The 15,353-nt window shown below is 47.8% G+C and overlaps 1 protein-coding gene across 1 annotated transcript in view; it reads right to left on the reverse strand.

Moving 5' to 3' along the window:
* Positions 1-583: 583 nt before the first annotated feature.
* LOC147663516 (uncharacterized) overlaps positions 584-15,353 on the reverse strand; it is a 310,528-nt gene continuing 295,758 nt past the window's right edge. The window contains exon 5 of the mRNA XM_086950396.1: positions 584-695. Within this exon, the coding sequence (XP_086806522.1) occupies positions 584-695 (112 nt within the window). The remainder of the gene's footprint in view (positions 696-15,353) is intronic.

Consider the following 15,353-nt stretch of genomic DNA (forward strand, 5'->3'; position numbering starts at 1 on the left):
GCATCTATGGATTTAGGGCTCCTGTGATTGTACCTCACATGTATTCAGAATGTCTTGAATTCTGCATCCTAAAAGTTGAGTTACCCTAAGAGGGATGCTGTAACGTTTAACTCAGTCTATTCACCAGGTTAGGACTTCGTGATATCCTCAACTATTCATATGGATCAAAAAGTTGGTAGGCCTGGTGTTTTCTGTTCGCTATTTCTTATCCACGTATTCGTGATGGAATGTTCGCAATCGTCCTGTCTTAATATCGTAGAGTATTACCGGGTCAGCGTTTCCCTCTATTCATTAACCCGATACGGGCAGCCATGCACAAAGATTTGTGGTTAATTTCAAACCCTCGAGTGAATATCCCAAGTGGTATCAATGCCGGCCTCTCCTTCTGCTTGCTATTTCGGCGACAGCAACCAGCTTTGCTCTCACTTCTCGAACTCCTGACATAATCACAAACAAATAAGGTGTGTAAAGTGATGGGAGATTAAAAGAAGTGGGGCTGACAATATAACATTGAAAATGATGTAGCAGCGCCTCCCAGTGGCGTAGACTGATCTCTGCATCTTCCTCGGTGATGCAGGTTTGGTCAGTCAAAAGGCCTCTTAGTACAGATGTAGGGTCTGGGGAAATGACAACCTGACACCCTCAGGGCTCCATGTCCGATGTAGGCGCACTCCCCGAAGTCTGTGATCATACATCTGGGAAGAGAGAGAGACAGCGTCAGAGTCAGTGTAAGGCTTAAATCTCTACAAGGGTTTTATAAAAAAAATAAAAATTGAACCATGACATCTATTGTGCTATTACACTCGTCAGCTGTACACAGCGGGTTTGTCAGTAAAAATATGACTATTATAGTATCAATGCTGTCTCATAAGTGTGAGCAGGTGAGCTAGAACCGAGGTCAGTGCCAGCAGCACTGGGCCCTGTCAAGCGCCTCGTTATATTTCTTAAGACTCAGGCACTCTACTGAGGAGACTTTCTTTCAGATTTATATAGGGCGAACTCAAACTGATGGAAGGCGCAGGGAGAACAAGGGGCATATTCAGAAGGAGCTATTGTTGAATTAACTGCACTTTATCGCAGCCAAAGTCGTGAAAATGTACCTCACCATTCACAAGCAGGTGCTAACAGCCCATAGCACCAGTTTTCCCACGATAGCAGCCACAGAAAACATTGCCACAGAGGACCCCCGTAACTATCGCTAATGAGATGAAAAGTAGGCGTTCCCGTGCCAAAAGCCGTGACAACACCACACCTCAACATTCAAAACGACCAGCCAGATCGGGGATAAGAACACAAAGCACGCAATAAGGCGCGTTAGCAGCAGGAAATTTACACCTGCTCTGGCCTTGTGTAAGTCAGACGGTAGCCAGCACCACGAAAGGGAGACCAGCCCAGAGCCACACCTGAAGAACAACAGATGCCATGGATCCTCTCATCATGCAGACCAGACACCCAGAGGGCCACAGCACCCCCCCTCCCCGGACCACTACAGAGGCTGCGCAGACAAAGACAACGGCCCCCAGGAAACGCGCCTGTCTCCCAGGCACAACGTCTGACAATGTCACTGTCCACCACAGGCTGAAAGGGACAACCACCCTACATATCTTGGCCGTCATTGCCCAACAGGCCATAGGCACTAACACAGCGGACAACCAACATCCCACCCCACACCAAGCTACTGGCTGTGCTCCACCTGTGGGCCCTTGTCATGGACATCACCATCACCCTTGCACCCCAGGCCAAGTACAGCCAATACAATGCGCATGAACCACTGGAGAACAGGCAAGGACCATACGCCATAGCCGGATGCACGCACGTATCGGGGGCAATCCACTGCACACATGTCCCACCTGTGCCCTCTGGTGACACAGCACACAATCAGCGCAACAGGAAGCACACATCACGCATCTATGTGCAGGCAACATCAGAACACCGTGGGACCTACACCAATGTCCCATCCAAATACACAGCCAGTGTGCATGATCCCTTCGCCTTCTGACATTCCATCAACAACCAGCCTTCCCAGGATGGCACCCAGGGAAATGCACAAGTCCTTGGCAAGTTCCCAATCAACACCCCACTCACCTCAAATCCACAACCATGCAATCCACAAATCTGGCAATGCACATGTCACAAGTTCACAACCAACATGCACAACAACATGCCCACCCACCAGACACGATTGAACAACTTGCAATGGTAAAATGGGCGAGCTGTGAACATGACCAATCAATGTCATGGCAACTCAGTGACACAATTGATGAATGTGGGGAGAGGAGGCAAGCAGGCATGTGTGAAGGATGTGGTAGAACCATGATTGGAAAAGTACACAATGGCAAGAGTTGCGGCGAACTGCTGGACAGACCGCATTAAGCAGAACACACCCCTATCCACGGCGACATACAGCTCTGGTGTATGGAGCGTAGTGGATAGTGGACGCAACCATGTCACCCCAACCAATGGGTGTCCTTGCGGTAATGTTGCCTGTTACCCCCCTCCCTGTAAGCGTGAGCAGAGTGGGATGGGCCGGCGTACGCCAGGCCAGCGTAGGGGTGTGAACAAAAAGCACATAGCCCAGGGCGTGGTCCTCTTTGGGAAAGCACATCGTCCCCTCCAGGACAGTGCCTCCCACCCCGCCACGAGGCCGGCGCCATCCTCTATAGCGGAGTAGCCTTAGATCTTGTGAGCCTGCCGTACCCCGGCCTGCTGGAGCCAAACCCATCAGGGCTGACCCTGCGCAGCTAGGCCACACTGATCAGCATCAGACACCGGCGTGTCAAGGGTGGCCCACCACGTGCTAGTGTAACCTCCAAGCCCAAGGGTCGCGACCATGGAAGCCTTTCAGACCACCGCTATCCCCCTGATGTTGTTCCACATTACTCCGGCGACACTCGGTGAAAGGCCGTGCTGACCCCTCCCTCCGGCCTACACAGCTCAAGGCCTAGTCTGCGCTTGAATAGGCCACAGATTTTTAACTGAACATTGTTAGAACTGGGGGTCACTAGTTAGCAATGGTATACACCTTTGACCAAATAGGGACCCTTGCTACTAAGTCAGGGAAAGGGGATTACACTACTGGATGACCCCTGCTCACCCACTTGGTAGCTTGGCACGAGCAGTAGACTTATCTCAGAGGCAGTGTGTTAAGCATTTGTGAATACACACAGTAATACAGTGAAAACACTACAGATGGACACAACACAGGTTTTATAAAAATAAGTATTCTTTATATAGACTTAACACAAGACCACAAATGACAAAAATCCACAATACTTTACTTCAAATAGGCTTAAAGATGTTAGAAGTTACTTAATTCAAGTTGATGATGAATGTGACAAATTTCTCACAAAAGTACCTGGATTCGTAACGCAAAACAAACAAAAGGTTTGCAGGAAGGAAGATGCGTCAGTTCCTTGCTTCGGGGGAGATGATGCGTCGCTCCTCAATGCTTGCCCAGAGTGAGGGATGCGTATTTGCCCTTGCCAGAGAGTAGGTGATGCATAGATTCTCGTGCTGTGTTCTAGTTGCAATGCGACAAGAAGGCGCCTCAATGTGATGTGACGATCCGGTGCGATGTGATAAGATGGCGCCCTTGATGCAACAATGTGAATACGACGATGCGTGCATGCCAGTGGCGTGCGGTGAACTCAGTTGCTTTGGAGCCGCAACAGGCCCTGTGACACACTTCTCTAGTGATGCTACAGTGACCCTTGCGGTGGCAACATGCTTCTCCGGTGACTAGTTGGGTAACAGCTGTGACACGCTTCTTCTTGGTGCGTCGCAACACGCAGGCTTCTGCAGACAGAATGCCCAGCAAGGAAATTCAGAGGGGAACTGGTGGTGAAGTCTTTTGTCCCGGAGACTTCAGCAGGAGGCAAGCACAAGTTCAAGCCTTGGAGTAATATTATGCCAGATGATGAAAGTTCTTTAAAAGTTCCTCCTCCTTTCCTTGGCAATAAAGAAACCACTGCAGGCCAACCCAGCAACACAGCACACTGGCAGAGGGGCAGTCCAAACTCCTGCAGCTTCCTTGGTTCTTCTCCTTGGCAAAGGTTCTGCTTGTTGTTCCTAAAGTCTTGGGGTCTGGGTCCTCATAGTTATACTCATATTCTCTTTGTTCACTGAAAGCAGAGAGGTCTTTGCTTAGTCCAAACCAGTTCTGGTCAGTCCTGGAGCACTTGCTGACATGACTCCTTCTTGCCTTTCACAGCGTAGGCCAGGGACATCAGACACACCACAGGAGGTGGAGCCAGCATTGTGGAGGGAAGGCACAGGTCCCAGGTGCAACTCCCTCCACCCATCTACATGCAGATCTCTCTATTCAGCCCTGTGCTGACTCACCCTGTCTCCTGGAATCCCCAAGCCCCTGTCACTCAAACTCCAGACAAGAAATACACAACCTAGCGGAGGCAGGCTTGGATAGTTAGGCAAGAAAATTCTACTTTCTAGAAGTGGTATTTTCAAACACAGAAAGTTGAAACCAACTTCACTAAAATATGTATTTTATCATCCTGAGTTCAGGCATACTAAACTGAGTCAGTTAGGCTTATAAGCTGTTATAATCAAACTGGCCATTCTGGCCTATGGGGAACAGGTAGCCTTGCAATAGTGAAAACGAAAATGGCTGTATTTCACTATTAGAATGTCACACATATCAGGGCATGTCCTACCTTATGCTTACAATGCACCCTGCCCTTGGACCTAACTTAGGGGTGTCTGATATGAAGAAAAGGGACGGTTTAGAGACTGGCAAGTGGGTGCACTTACCAAGTCAGCATGGCAATACTAGACAGCACACAGGCTCTGCAATCGCAGGCCTGAGACGCACTCTACAAGCTGCTTCTGTGGGTGGCACAACCAGTGCTGCAAGCCCCCCAGCAATATTTGATTTACAAGCCCTGGGCACGCATGGAGCACTGTACAAGGGTCTGACACGTAAATCTAATAACCCAGTCATGGGGTCACTAATCAATTTAACATAGGGAGCACTTGCACTGTGGCACTGAATAGCAGTGGCACAGTGCCCAAAGTATCTAACCAGCAAAACAGATCAAAAACAGAGGAGGCAATCAGTAAAAATGTAAGGGGGACTCACGCCAATGATACCAGGTCTAACAATTATTGAGTATGCAAAGGAAGATATCACTACATTGGATGCAAGAAGAGGCGTAAGTGGATGACGCCTTGCATCTTGGCAGAGAGAAAAGGATCATCGTTATGGAGGTGTTCATACACTACTGACAACTGCCCTGGTGTGCTGTGCATCACGACCCCATGACACATGGCTGTAGGCCACTGCTGATCATTGCAGCCAGCCTACACTGCGGTCCAGTAGGTCACAGAGTCATGATTCAGCAATGGCAGAGTTCATATCAGTGTATCTGCATCATCGCAGACTGCATCCCCACTCAGCCTAGGTGCCACTAAGTCTGTTACCCGGCAATCATGGACACTCTCTGGTCAAACTTTGGTGGCATCTGAGCCTATGGACTAGGGGGCAGTTTTCATCCTCATGTAGCTGATGCCGAATTGGTGGTGGCCACAAGGCTGTCGCATTCCACTCCTGAATTTACTGCTTCCTGATAAAATCAAACCTTTTGGCATCTTGCCCTTGAGGGCACCTTCCTCTGTCCCCTAAACTCTCCGAAATATACACCTCGTACACTGATGGTGACCTGCTCAGGTCGCATGGCCCATCTGACTGCGCCGCAAGTTACCGTCCCGTGGCTGGGTGCCTGTGCCGGCTGCTGTGCATCTGGGGCCACTAATTCCGTACAGGTCATGTCCGGGACCTCTTTCCCGGGGACATTGGAAGGAACCTGAAGCATAGGCCTTGGGGTCATCAACGCCATTTCCCTGTGGTCTTGCGATTGCACGCAGCCTCCGGGCCAGAATTCGTCCCACCAGGGCTCACACACCAAAGCGAGTCCAGGCCGGCTGAAGGCGCGCCAAAGGCAAGCCCGTCTGTGCCCGTCCATGCCCGTCTGCGCCCTGGAAGCGCCCAGGGCCAGCCAGCCACGCGGCCCGACACTGTGAACTCAAGGATGGCCGGAGGTCCTTCAGTCATAAGGGACTTTTAGCGCTTGGCAACACCAAGTGCAAGGGGAGGGATCAGTGGGCTGTCCTCCATAGTTTTCACAGGACTTGCCCCACCTGCCAATTTTGTTTCCATATTAAGCCACTAGTCCCCGCTCCTCGAATTGAGAGGAAGAACAGGATTCGAGCTGCACTTATTAACTCCCTCTCTATGGTGAAACGTGCTCCGGACATCTATGAGCTTCTTTCTGATGGAAATCTAGATGTCCTATTTATAACTGAAATCTGGCTTAACGATCACTGTGCTCCTGTGGTCGAGCTGGCCATTCCTGCATGCTTTAAAATTGTGAGAGCAGACCGTAGAACTGGGAATGGGGGCGGAATAGCGGTGGTGTTCAGGGACATTAAGGCTTTCTCCAGTGAGCCATCTGCGGGGCTAGTGGATGGCGAGGCTCTCGACTTCTCCATCGTTATGCCCCCCATTACACACTGGGTGGCACTTTAGTTTACCACCCACCTGGTCCTTCTGGACCTTCCCTGAAAGCTCTGGACGATGTCATTGTCGCCATGCCCTACGCTTCCCATGCTTCCTCCTCCTTGGCGACTTTAACATCCATTTAGATTGTCCGGAGGCTCCCGATTCAAGAGAACTTATGGATCTCTTTATCTGGCACAGCTGACCTAGTGGATTAAGTCTCCTTCTCACAAGGGTGGTCATATGCTTGATCTAGTATGTTCCAACTTTGCCCTTTCTGCTACTGACCCCCTTCAGGCCACTTGGTCCGATCACTATCTGATCCGGTTTTCCTGGTCCATAGGGAAATCGCCGGTCCCGTTAGGCACGGCCCAAAATAAGCCAGTTCAGAAGATTGATATTCCAGCCCTTTCTAAGGCCCTCTTACTCTCGCGCCCATCGGCGGCCTTGGGTCTTGAAGGAGCGGTGGAGAGTTTACCTCCTGGATCAGCCAAGGGGCTGACTCTGCCTCTAAACTCCGACCAAATAAATGACCGAGACAATTTCCATCTAAACCTTGGTATTCAGACTCTCTTAGAGCGCTTAAATTGGGTTGTAAAAAATGTGAACATCGCTGGCGTCGGGAGTACTGCCCCTTGGCCAAAACTGCTCTCTGTAAAGCCCAGAGAAACTACTATGCAGCCATTAGTGCGGCGAAGAGAAGTTTCTACGCGGAGCAGATTGGCAAGGCTAACAAAAATAGTAAGGAGATTTTTCCCATTGTTATAAGCTTTCTAACTCCTTGCGCCGAACAATCAGTCTTCCCAGCTTCATCACAATGGTGCGGGAGCTGTCCTCCTTTTTTATTGAAAAAAATACAGACTATCCAAGACAGCTTGGGGACGGGTTCCTGGGAGCCAAGGGATTTTTCTTCTCTGCTCCCCCCAGTCCTCACCCCTTCAGTATCTCCCCTTACAAAGTTTATGCCCATAGCTGGGTGTGACTCATTGGCCATCCTTGGATCTCTTAAGTCGGGTTTCCCAACTGATCCTTGCCCAGCTAGAGTTTTGGCTGGGGTGGCTGAGGTTGTCTTTCCAGAGGTTACCATGATTATTAATCTATCTCTACAGACTGCCACTGTACCCCTGACTTGGAAACATGCTAATCTTTTACAACTTTTAAAAAAACCTCCTTGGATCCGCTTAAACCTACCAGTTATCGACCCATCTCTCTCCTCCTGGCACTGTCCAAGGTTTGCGAAAAGGTGGTTTTTCAACAGCCTGAGGCATATGTGGAAGCGTCCTGTGTCTTACACCCGGCGCAATCTGGCTTTAGGGCCTCATATAGCACAGAGACTGCACTGGTGGAAATGGCTAAGGCAATAAGGGAATGTCTAGACGAGGGCGGCGGAGCAGCTTTGGTGCTACTCGCTTTCTCTGCCGCCTTCGATACGGTGCCCCACCAACTACTTCTCACTCGGCTCTCAGACATTGGCATTGTGAGCCCTGCCTGGGATTGGCTGAAATCTTTTCTGGAAGAACGCACCCAGAAGGTCTGGATGCCACCTTTTTCATCGTTTGCCAGGAATGTATCTACGGGAGTCCCACAGGTATCTTTGAGCCCTTTGCTCTTTATTATTTACCTGACTACGTTGATTTTTCTGGCGGAGGAGCTGGGAGCAAAATTAATAGCCTATGCTGATGATACCCAGCTGCTCTTCACCTGGAAAGACTCTGACCTGTCGATCGAAGGGGCCCAGAAATGTCTTGCGTTGGTGTTTCAATGGCTTGCACTTGCTGAACTGAAGTGCAATGAGGACAAGTCGAAGGTCCTTTTTATAGCCAGTTTCCTCCTGCCTTTAGAGAATCTTTGTGGCCTCCTGACTTCCCCCAACCAAATTCTGTCGGCACACCAGCAAAGAATTTGGGGGTATGGTTTGGAGAAGACCTTTGCTTCTCTACGCAAATTAAGAAACTCACCGGAGTGTGCTTTGGCACTCTTAAATCACTAAGACGATTCTTCCCTCTGCTTCCCTGGCCAGCTAAGGAAACGGTCGCTTGGGCTCTTATCCTTTCTCACATTGACTACACCAATGCTCTGTACATTGGCATCCCAGGCTATATGGTTAAAAAACTGCAGACCATACAGAATGCCGCGGCTAGACTTCTGTTTAACATCTCCAGAAGATCAAGCGTAAGACAGCACCTGCGAGATCTACACTGGCTTCCTGTGGCACATAGAGTGCAATTTAAAACTCTCATTCTGGCCCACAGAGCCCTGCACGGCCTGGGTCCACTGTACCTGACAAAGCGTTTTGCTTTCTATGCTCCAAGCACCCCAACGCCGGTTGGTGACTCCCAGATTCCGTAGGATGCGGCTGGGAGGTCAGTCCCTCTCTGTGAAAATAGCTAAAGCATGGAATTCTCTTCCTTTGGAATTACGCGACATCCATGACTCTAGGTTATTTAAAAAAAAAACTCAAAACCTTCTTCTTCAACCTTCCAGTTTAAACTCCTTTGCCCCGCCAGGTCACTGTAACTTTGCGTGCCAGGATACTCTCGAGTAATTGTGCGCGATATGAAACTTCTATATCATAACATAACATAATATAACATAACATGTCACATCACTGCAGGAGGCACCCGCCACCACGGCAGGGACCACCTCCAAGCGCCATCTGCCAGAGTTGAAACGGTGATCCTGACAGACTTATGGAGTTGCTCAGATCTGTCGTGGATGCCATCATTGGCCTGATACCCTGCTCGGCACTCCAGGTGCCAGTGACTCAGTACACCACAGGCCATTGTCCGTTGATGATTGTGTTTTGTGCTGTGGAGCTGTTGCGCAGTTATGTCACCTCAAACAGTGTGGGGGTCCTGAGACGGTGATGGTCAAGATGATGCAGGTCTCACACACCTCACTGCATTTGCATCATGGATGTATCGAAGGGACACAATCAAAGACGTTTTCTTCACATGAGCGCATCTCCAGTGTCCAAAGCCCAGTGCATTGCAACTCACTGCAACTTACGGACACTACTGTTTGCATGTTGGTTGTCCTCTGGAAGTTCTCCGGCTCACTCAATGTTGCTCAGGAGTTGACTTCAAGTGGTTGGCAGCACCAGACATTCCGTGTGGAATGGCTTACACTCACCCCACAAACATCCAGCACTGGCGTCACTGTATATGTGGCCCTGCCAATAAAGGGGCCGGGCGCGGGTGCCTGTAGCCAGTTCAACATGATATCTGTGTGTGTCCCTGTGGCCTTGTAGTATGCATGAGGGCCCTGGGCCCTACGACATTACATTGTGCTGTGTACATCAGATGTAGGCATGTCACCGCAGGCAGCAGGTTGGAGCTTAAACATGTAGCTTTGGCGTCACCCACTCAATTCATAAGGGGAGTGGCCAGGGCCATCATACGCACAGCCAACATGGGTGTGACTGCTATTTCCGAGCTCCTGGGTGTGGTTCTGTGCCGATCCAGTTGTGTCCTCTGTTCTGCAGTGTCGGCTATGCGCATTGTTCTATGTTGTAGTCAATGTGGGTATGCTGTTCGTGCTATGTGTGTGTGCTGCGGTGTGCAAAGGGGATCTGGGACATGGTCCTGGGTGTTTGTGGGTGTGCAGTGTGCTACGCCTCGTCGTGTATGATGCCATTGTGCCCATCTCCCCCCATCCACCCAGTCCCTGTTTGTGACACTGCCTGTTGATGTTGTGTCAGGTCCTCTCGAGCTGTGTCCGTACTCCCTACTCCTAGCACCGTCTCCACACTGATGACTGTGGCCTGGGTTTCCTCGGACTTCCCTAGGGGCACTGGACTGCCACCTCCTGTCGCCGTTGCTGCCTTCCTGTCAGCTGCAGGTTTTAGTCCTGGTTTAGGTAGTCACGTTATGCTGGTGCCTATTGGACTCCTGGGTTGGCCTCCTTGGAATTCCGACTGCAATCCGGAAGGTCTGCTAGTGGGTCAGTTGCTGGTAAAGTTCTGTCACCTCCGTGATGGGATGCTGGTCTTGTTTTCCTGCGGGCCGCACCCTGTCTTCCACTCCCTCTTCTCCTTGGCCTTCCCCGACCCCGCTGTTCCTTGCTGGTAGTCTGTGGGGATTGTGGGGTTCGAGTTGGCCTCTGTGCTGGGTCAGGGTACATCCATGTTGCTATGTGCTTTGGCTTGTTTCTGGTGTATTTTTTTCTGTGCTGTTTTATGGTGTATTGTTCCGACAGACGCATGGGATTTGCAGGCCTGTTGCAGTTTTTCGCGACTTTTGAACTGCATTTGGCCTCATCGCATGGTTTTTTTTGCCTTCGCATATCGCATTTTAGCGGTGTGGCGTTGATTTTCACGCTGACATTTTCCTTGCTATCTGTTGTCTATCACATGCTATTGCCTTGTTGTGAATTCCACGTTGACACAGGGTTATTTTTCCGTGATGGGCTGCGATGTTGAAAGTTGCGTTATGCTACTCTTGCGGTAGTTATCACAACTTCTTGTGAATACACTCCTACGTGATTTGTCCAAAATGACTGGATGCCGAGCAGACGCCAAGGCTCCAACTGTTTCCCCAGCTCCAAAGTCGGCAGCGCTGGCCGTAAGGCCACATCCTCTACCATGGTGCTGTTCTAGGAGCTTGGGAAGGTATTTCTGGGGACAGAGGTTTTGTGACCTTTGTTTTTCTGTCCAAGATTTAGATCATGTGTGATTTGTGTGGCCCTTTCTACATTCATTGCGACGCCAATTGTTAAGACCATTGTTCATAAAGTACAATTTAACTTCGCCAGCGGAAGCTCATTATTGCCTCTTCACCCCTCCTCTATCCGAAACAGATTGCACACATTTGTTTAATAAAAATATATATATATTTTTTAAATGTATTTTGCTTATTGTAATTTTTAGTATTCACTGTATCTGGCTTGGCATCATAGGGTTCCATTAAAGACTGCCTATTGCATAACAAATGTACTGTATAACTAAGTGTAGTCTGTCGGAGGAAACGTCTAGAAATACTTCCCAAACCCATGTGAGCGGAGGATTCACTTTCTAAATTAAGAAAAGTTTGACTCTAGAAAAAGAAAATGATCCATTCCAAGCTTTTATATTGTGCCAAGGTTTACATGAGGAGTGAGTAAGTCATTGAGTTGCCATTAAAGGTTCACAAGAGCTGCAAGTAATTGATTAATCATCAGAGGTTTGCAAGAGATGCAAGTCATAGTTTAAACAACAAAGGTTTATAGGAGGTGTAAAGCGTGCAAGCTATTGATTAGTAAACAAAGGTTTATAGGAGGTGTAAAACGTGCAAGCTGTTGATTAGTCAACAAAGGTTTATAGGAGGTGTAAAACGTGCAAGCTATCGATTAGTCAACAAAGGTTTATAGGAGGTGTGAAACGTGCAAGCTATTGATTAGTAAACAAAGGTTTATAGGAGGTGTAAAACGTGCAAGCTGTCGATTAGTCAACAAAGGTTTATAGGAGGTGTGAAACGTGCAAGCTGTCGATTAGTCAACAAAGGTTTATAGGAGGTGTAAAACGTGCAAGCTATTGATTAGTCAACAAAGGTTTATAGGAGGTGTAAAACGTGCAAGCTATTGATTAGTAAACAAAGGTTTATAGGAGGTGTAAAACGTGCAAGCTGTTGATTAGTCAACAAAGGTTTATAGGAGGTGTAAAACGTGCAAGCTATCGATTAGTCAACAAAGGTTTATAGGAGGTGTGAAACGTGCAAGCTATTGATTAGTAAACAAAGGTTTATAGGAGGTGTAAAACGTGCAAGCTGTCGATTAGTCAACAAAGGTTTATAGGAGGTGTGAAACGTGCAAGCTGTCGATTAGTCAACAAAGGTTTATAGGAGGTGTAAAACGTGCAAGCTATTGATTAGTAAACAAAGGTTTATAGGAGGTGTAAAACGTGCAAGCTATCGATTAGTCAAGAAAGGTTTATAGGAGGTGTAAAACGTGCAAGCTATTGATTAGTCAACAAAGGTTTATAGGAGGTGTGAAACGTGCAAGCTATTGATTAGTAAACAAAGGTTTATAGGAGGTGTGAAACGTGCAAGCTATTGATTAGTAAACAAAGGTTTATAGGAGGTGTAAAACGTGCAAGCTGTCGATTAGTCAACAAAGGTTTATAGGAGGTGTGAAACGTGCAAGCTGTCGATTAGTCAACAAAGGTTTATAGGAGGTGTAAAACGTGCAAGCTATTGATTAGTAAACAAAGGTTTATAGGAGGTGTAAAACGTGCAAGCTATCGATTAGTCAAGAAAGGTTTATAGGAGGTGTAAAACGTGCAAGCTATTGATTAGTCAACAAAGGTTTATAGGAGGTGTGAAACGTGCAAGCTATTGATTAGTAAACAAAGGTTTATAGGAGGTGTGAAACGTGCAAGCTATTGATTAGTCAACAAAGGTTTATAGGAGGTGTAAAACGTGCAAGCTATTGATTAGTCAACAAAGGTTTATAGGAGGTGTAAAACGTGCAAGCTATCGATTAGTCAACAAAGGTTTATAGGAGGTGTAAAACGTGCAAGCTATTGATTAGTCAACAAAGGTTTATAGGAGGTGTAAAACGTGCAAGCTATTGATTAGTCAACAAAGGTTTATAGGAGGTGTGAAACGTGCAAGCTATTGATTAGTCAACAAAGGTTTATAGGAGGTGTAAAACGTGCAAGCTATCGATTAGTCAACAAAGGTTTATGGGAGGAGCTGCTGATTAAAGTTTACTTAATTGTCAAGTGGTGCATAGGAAGTCGTTTTAAAATTATTATGGTACAACTATCTATTGCAAACGGTGTTTATCTACACTAAAAAAGATTTGAAAATAACACGTCGGGGACTGGATTGGATTAAGTTATCTTTAATGGGGACGACTTCTTAACCTCTTAGGCTCGTCCCTTTCTCAACATGTGGGCATCAGAGCCATCCAGCGGCAGAATAATGAACTGCTTCCATAAATGTTTCCATACTCTCCTCTCTGCTGGTACCTCAGTTGCTTCCATACGTCATATACGGCAGGCCCCAATACTGGCACCTATGTAGTTCAAGGTGATTTGCAAATAGGGTGACCAACCGTCCATAAGTTTCATGGACTGCCTGTTTCTTGGACCTCTTGTCTGTTGTCCGTAAGGAATTCTTTCCCGGGCGCCTTTTGTCCGTAATTTCAGACATTGGACCGAGCTGTCCTCCTGCAAGCAGCCAGAGAGTCCTGTCACTCTCACTGCAGGGGGGCGGTTGCTCACGCTCCTGCTGTGATAAGTGGTCTGCAGCAGCCCCTCCCCGACCTGGCACAGTCTTCTATCGGCCAATTATCATTCTGTATGTCGGTCAAATTATCACATACAGAATGATAATGGGCCTCTCTTCCCAGTAACAGCATTTGCTGCCCCTCCTCCTGCCAGAGCCCAGGACATGGCAAACTGCTTTTGTTTATGGGCTCCTGTCACCTCCCAGGGGCCAACCTCTGGAGGGGTGGAGGTTTCATTTTTCATTTTGGCGCTTGTTACTCAGGTGCATCCACTGTTAGCCTCTTACACTGTCACACAAGCAGTGATAATGGTGCAAATACAATTGTCTTTTGATATTTATTTATTTTGCTCCAATAGTGCAAAGTTTCTGCATTTGTGATGCTATTATTTTCTTGTTTACCCTAGCCCCAGAGCCCCGTTAGCTTTTATGCACACCCCCTTGGGATTGTGGACCGGATTGTTTTTTTTTTCTTTTCAATGGGAGCGAGGGGGCATGTAAGATCTGAGAAGTCTTCAGTTTTGATCATGTTCTTCATTTTGTTTTATATGCCAACGCAGCTGTTTAAGTTTCACTCGCACACACATACATCAGATGCAGTGCAAGGTTGTCTCAGTCTAATATAAAAAAAAAATTGACTTGTGGCTGGGTTGGTTGTCTTTTTACTTATGTAATATTGCACGACCTTCTCTGATGTGTCTGTAAAACTTACTTTTTGGCCCAAATTTTTGTTATGAATTCCGACTTTCTGTCTTGCATTTTTGTCCTTAATTGTGACCCTTTGTCCTGAATTTTTACACTCACTGTCCTTAATTTCTACCCATGCCAGTTGGTCACCCTATTTGCAAGCAATGCCGAGCAGTGCAGGAGGAGGTTCATAAAGGAAAACAGTCCACTGACTGGGGGTAGAAAAGACACAGGGCAGGCAGTGCTGAATTTGCGCCGGGGTTTTCCAGTGCTCCGCATCAACACCTTATTGTCAGCACTGGGGCTATGACAGTCTGCCACATGGTGGCGCTGTCATGCTAATTTAGGTATGAACACAACAACAGGGGTTTATTTGTTCAAATAACATTAACAATGACTAATGCCTGCCGTTCTTCTGGCTTTTGGGGGCCTGAAATAGTCTGTCTTGTCATACTTATAGGAGTGTGAAGGTTGGGAGCGGTGTATGTACTGTAATTAGCAGCTGGCATGGGTTATGTGAGGTGTAAGGTGCAGTGGCCTCCTGACGAGAGCCCCAGCACTTATCCTTGTACAAATTAAGCACTGAGAGCAGGTGACTTCACGCTACTCTCACATCTGGACTCTTTTGAGCCTCATCCTGGTGCAGATACCACTATGTTAGACATGACAGCATTGGTGTGGGTCTTCCTTCCATTTTTTCACTGTTGCCTCCTGTGTTTTTGCTATGTTTTTGCTGGTATAGATGCTTTGGGCACTTTCCCACTGCTATTCAGTGGCAAAGTGCAAGTGCTCCCTGTTGTAAAGTGTTGTATTGGATTAGTGACTCCATGATTGGCTTATTTGATTTACTTGTCAGATCCTAGTACAGTGCACCATGTGTGCCCAGGGCCGGTAAATCAAATACTGCTGGTGGGCTTGCAGCACTGATTGTGCAACCCACAGACGCAGCT

The sequence above is a fragment of the Lissotriton vulgaris genome, unplaced genomic scaffold, assembly GCF_964263255.1.
Source record: "Lissotriton vulgaris unplaced genomic scaffold, aLisVul1.2 SCAFFOLD_340, whole genome shotgun sequence".
In the NCBI taxonomy this organism is placed as follows: Eukaryota; Metazoa; Chordata; class Amphibia; order Caudata; family Salamandridae; genus Lissotriton; species Lissotriton vulgaris.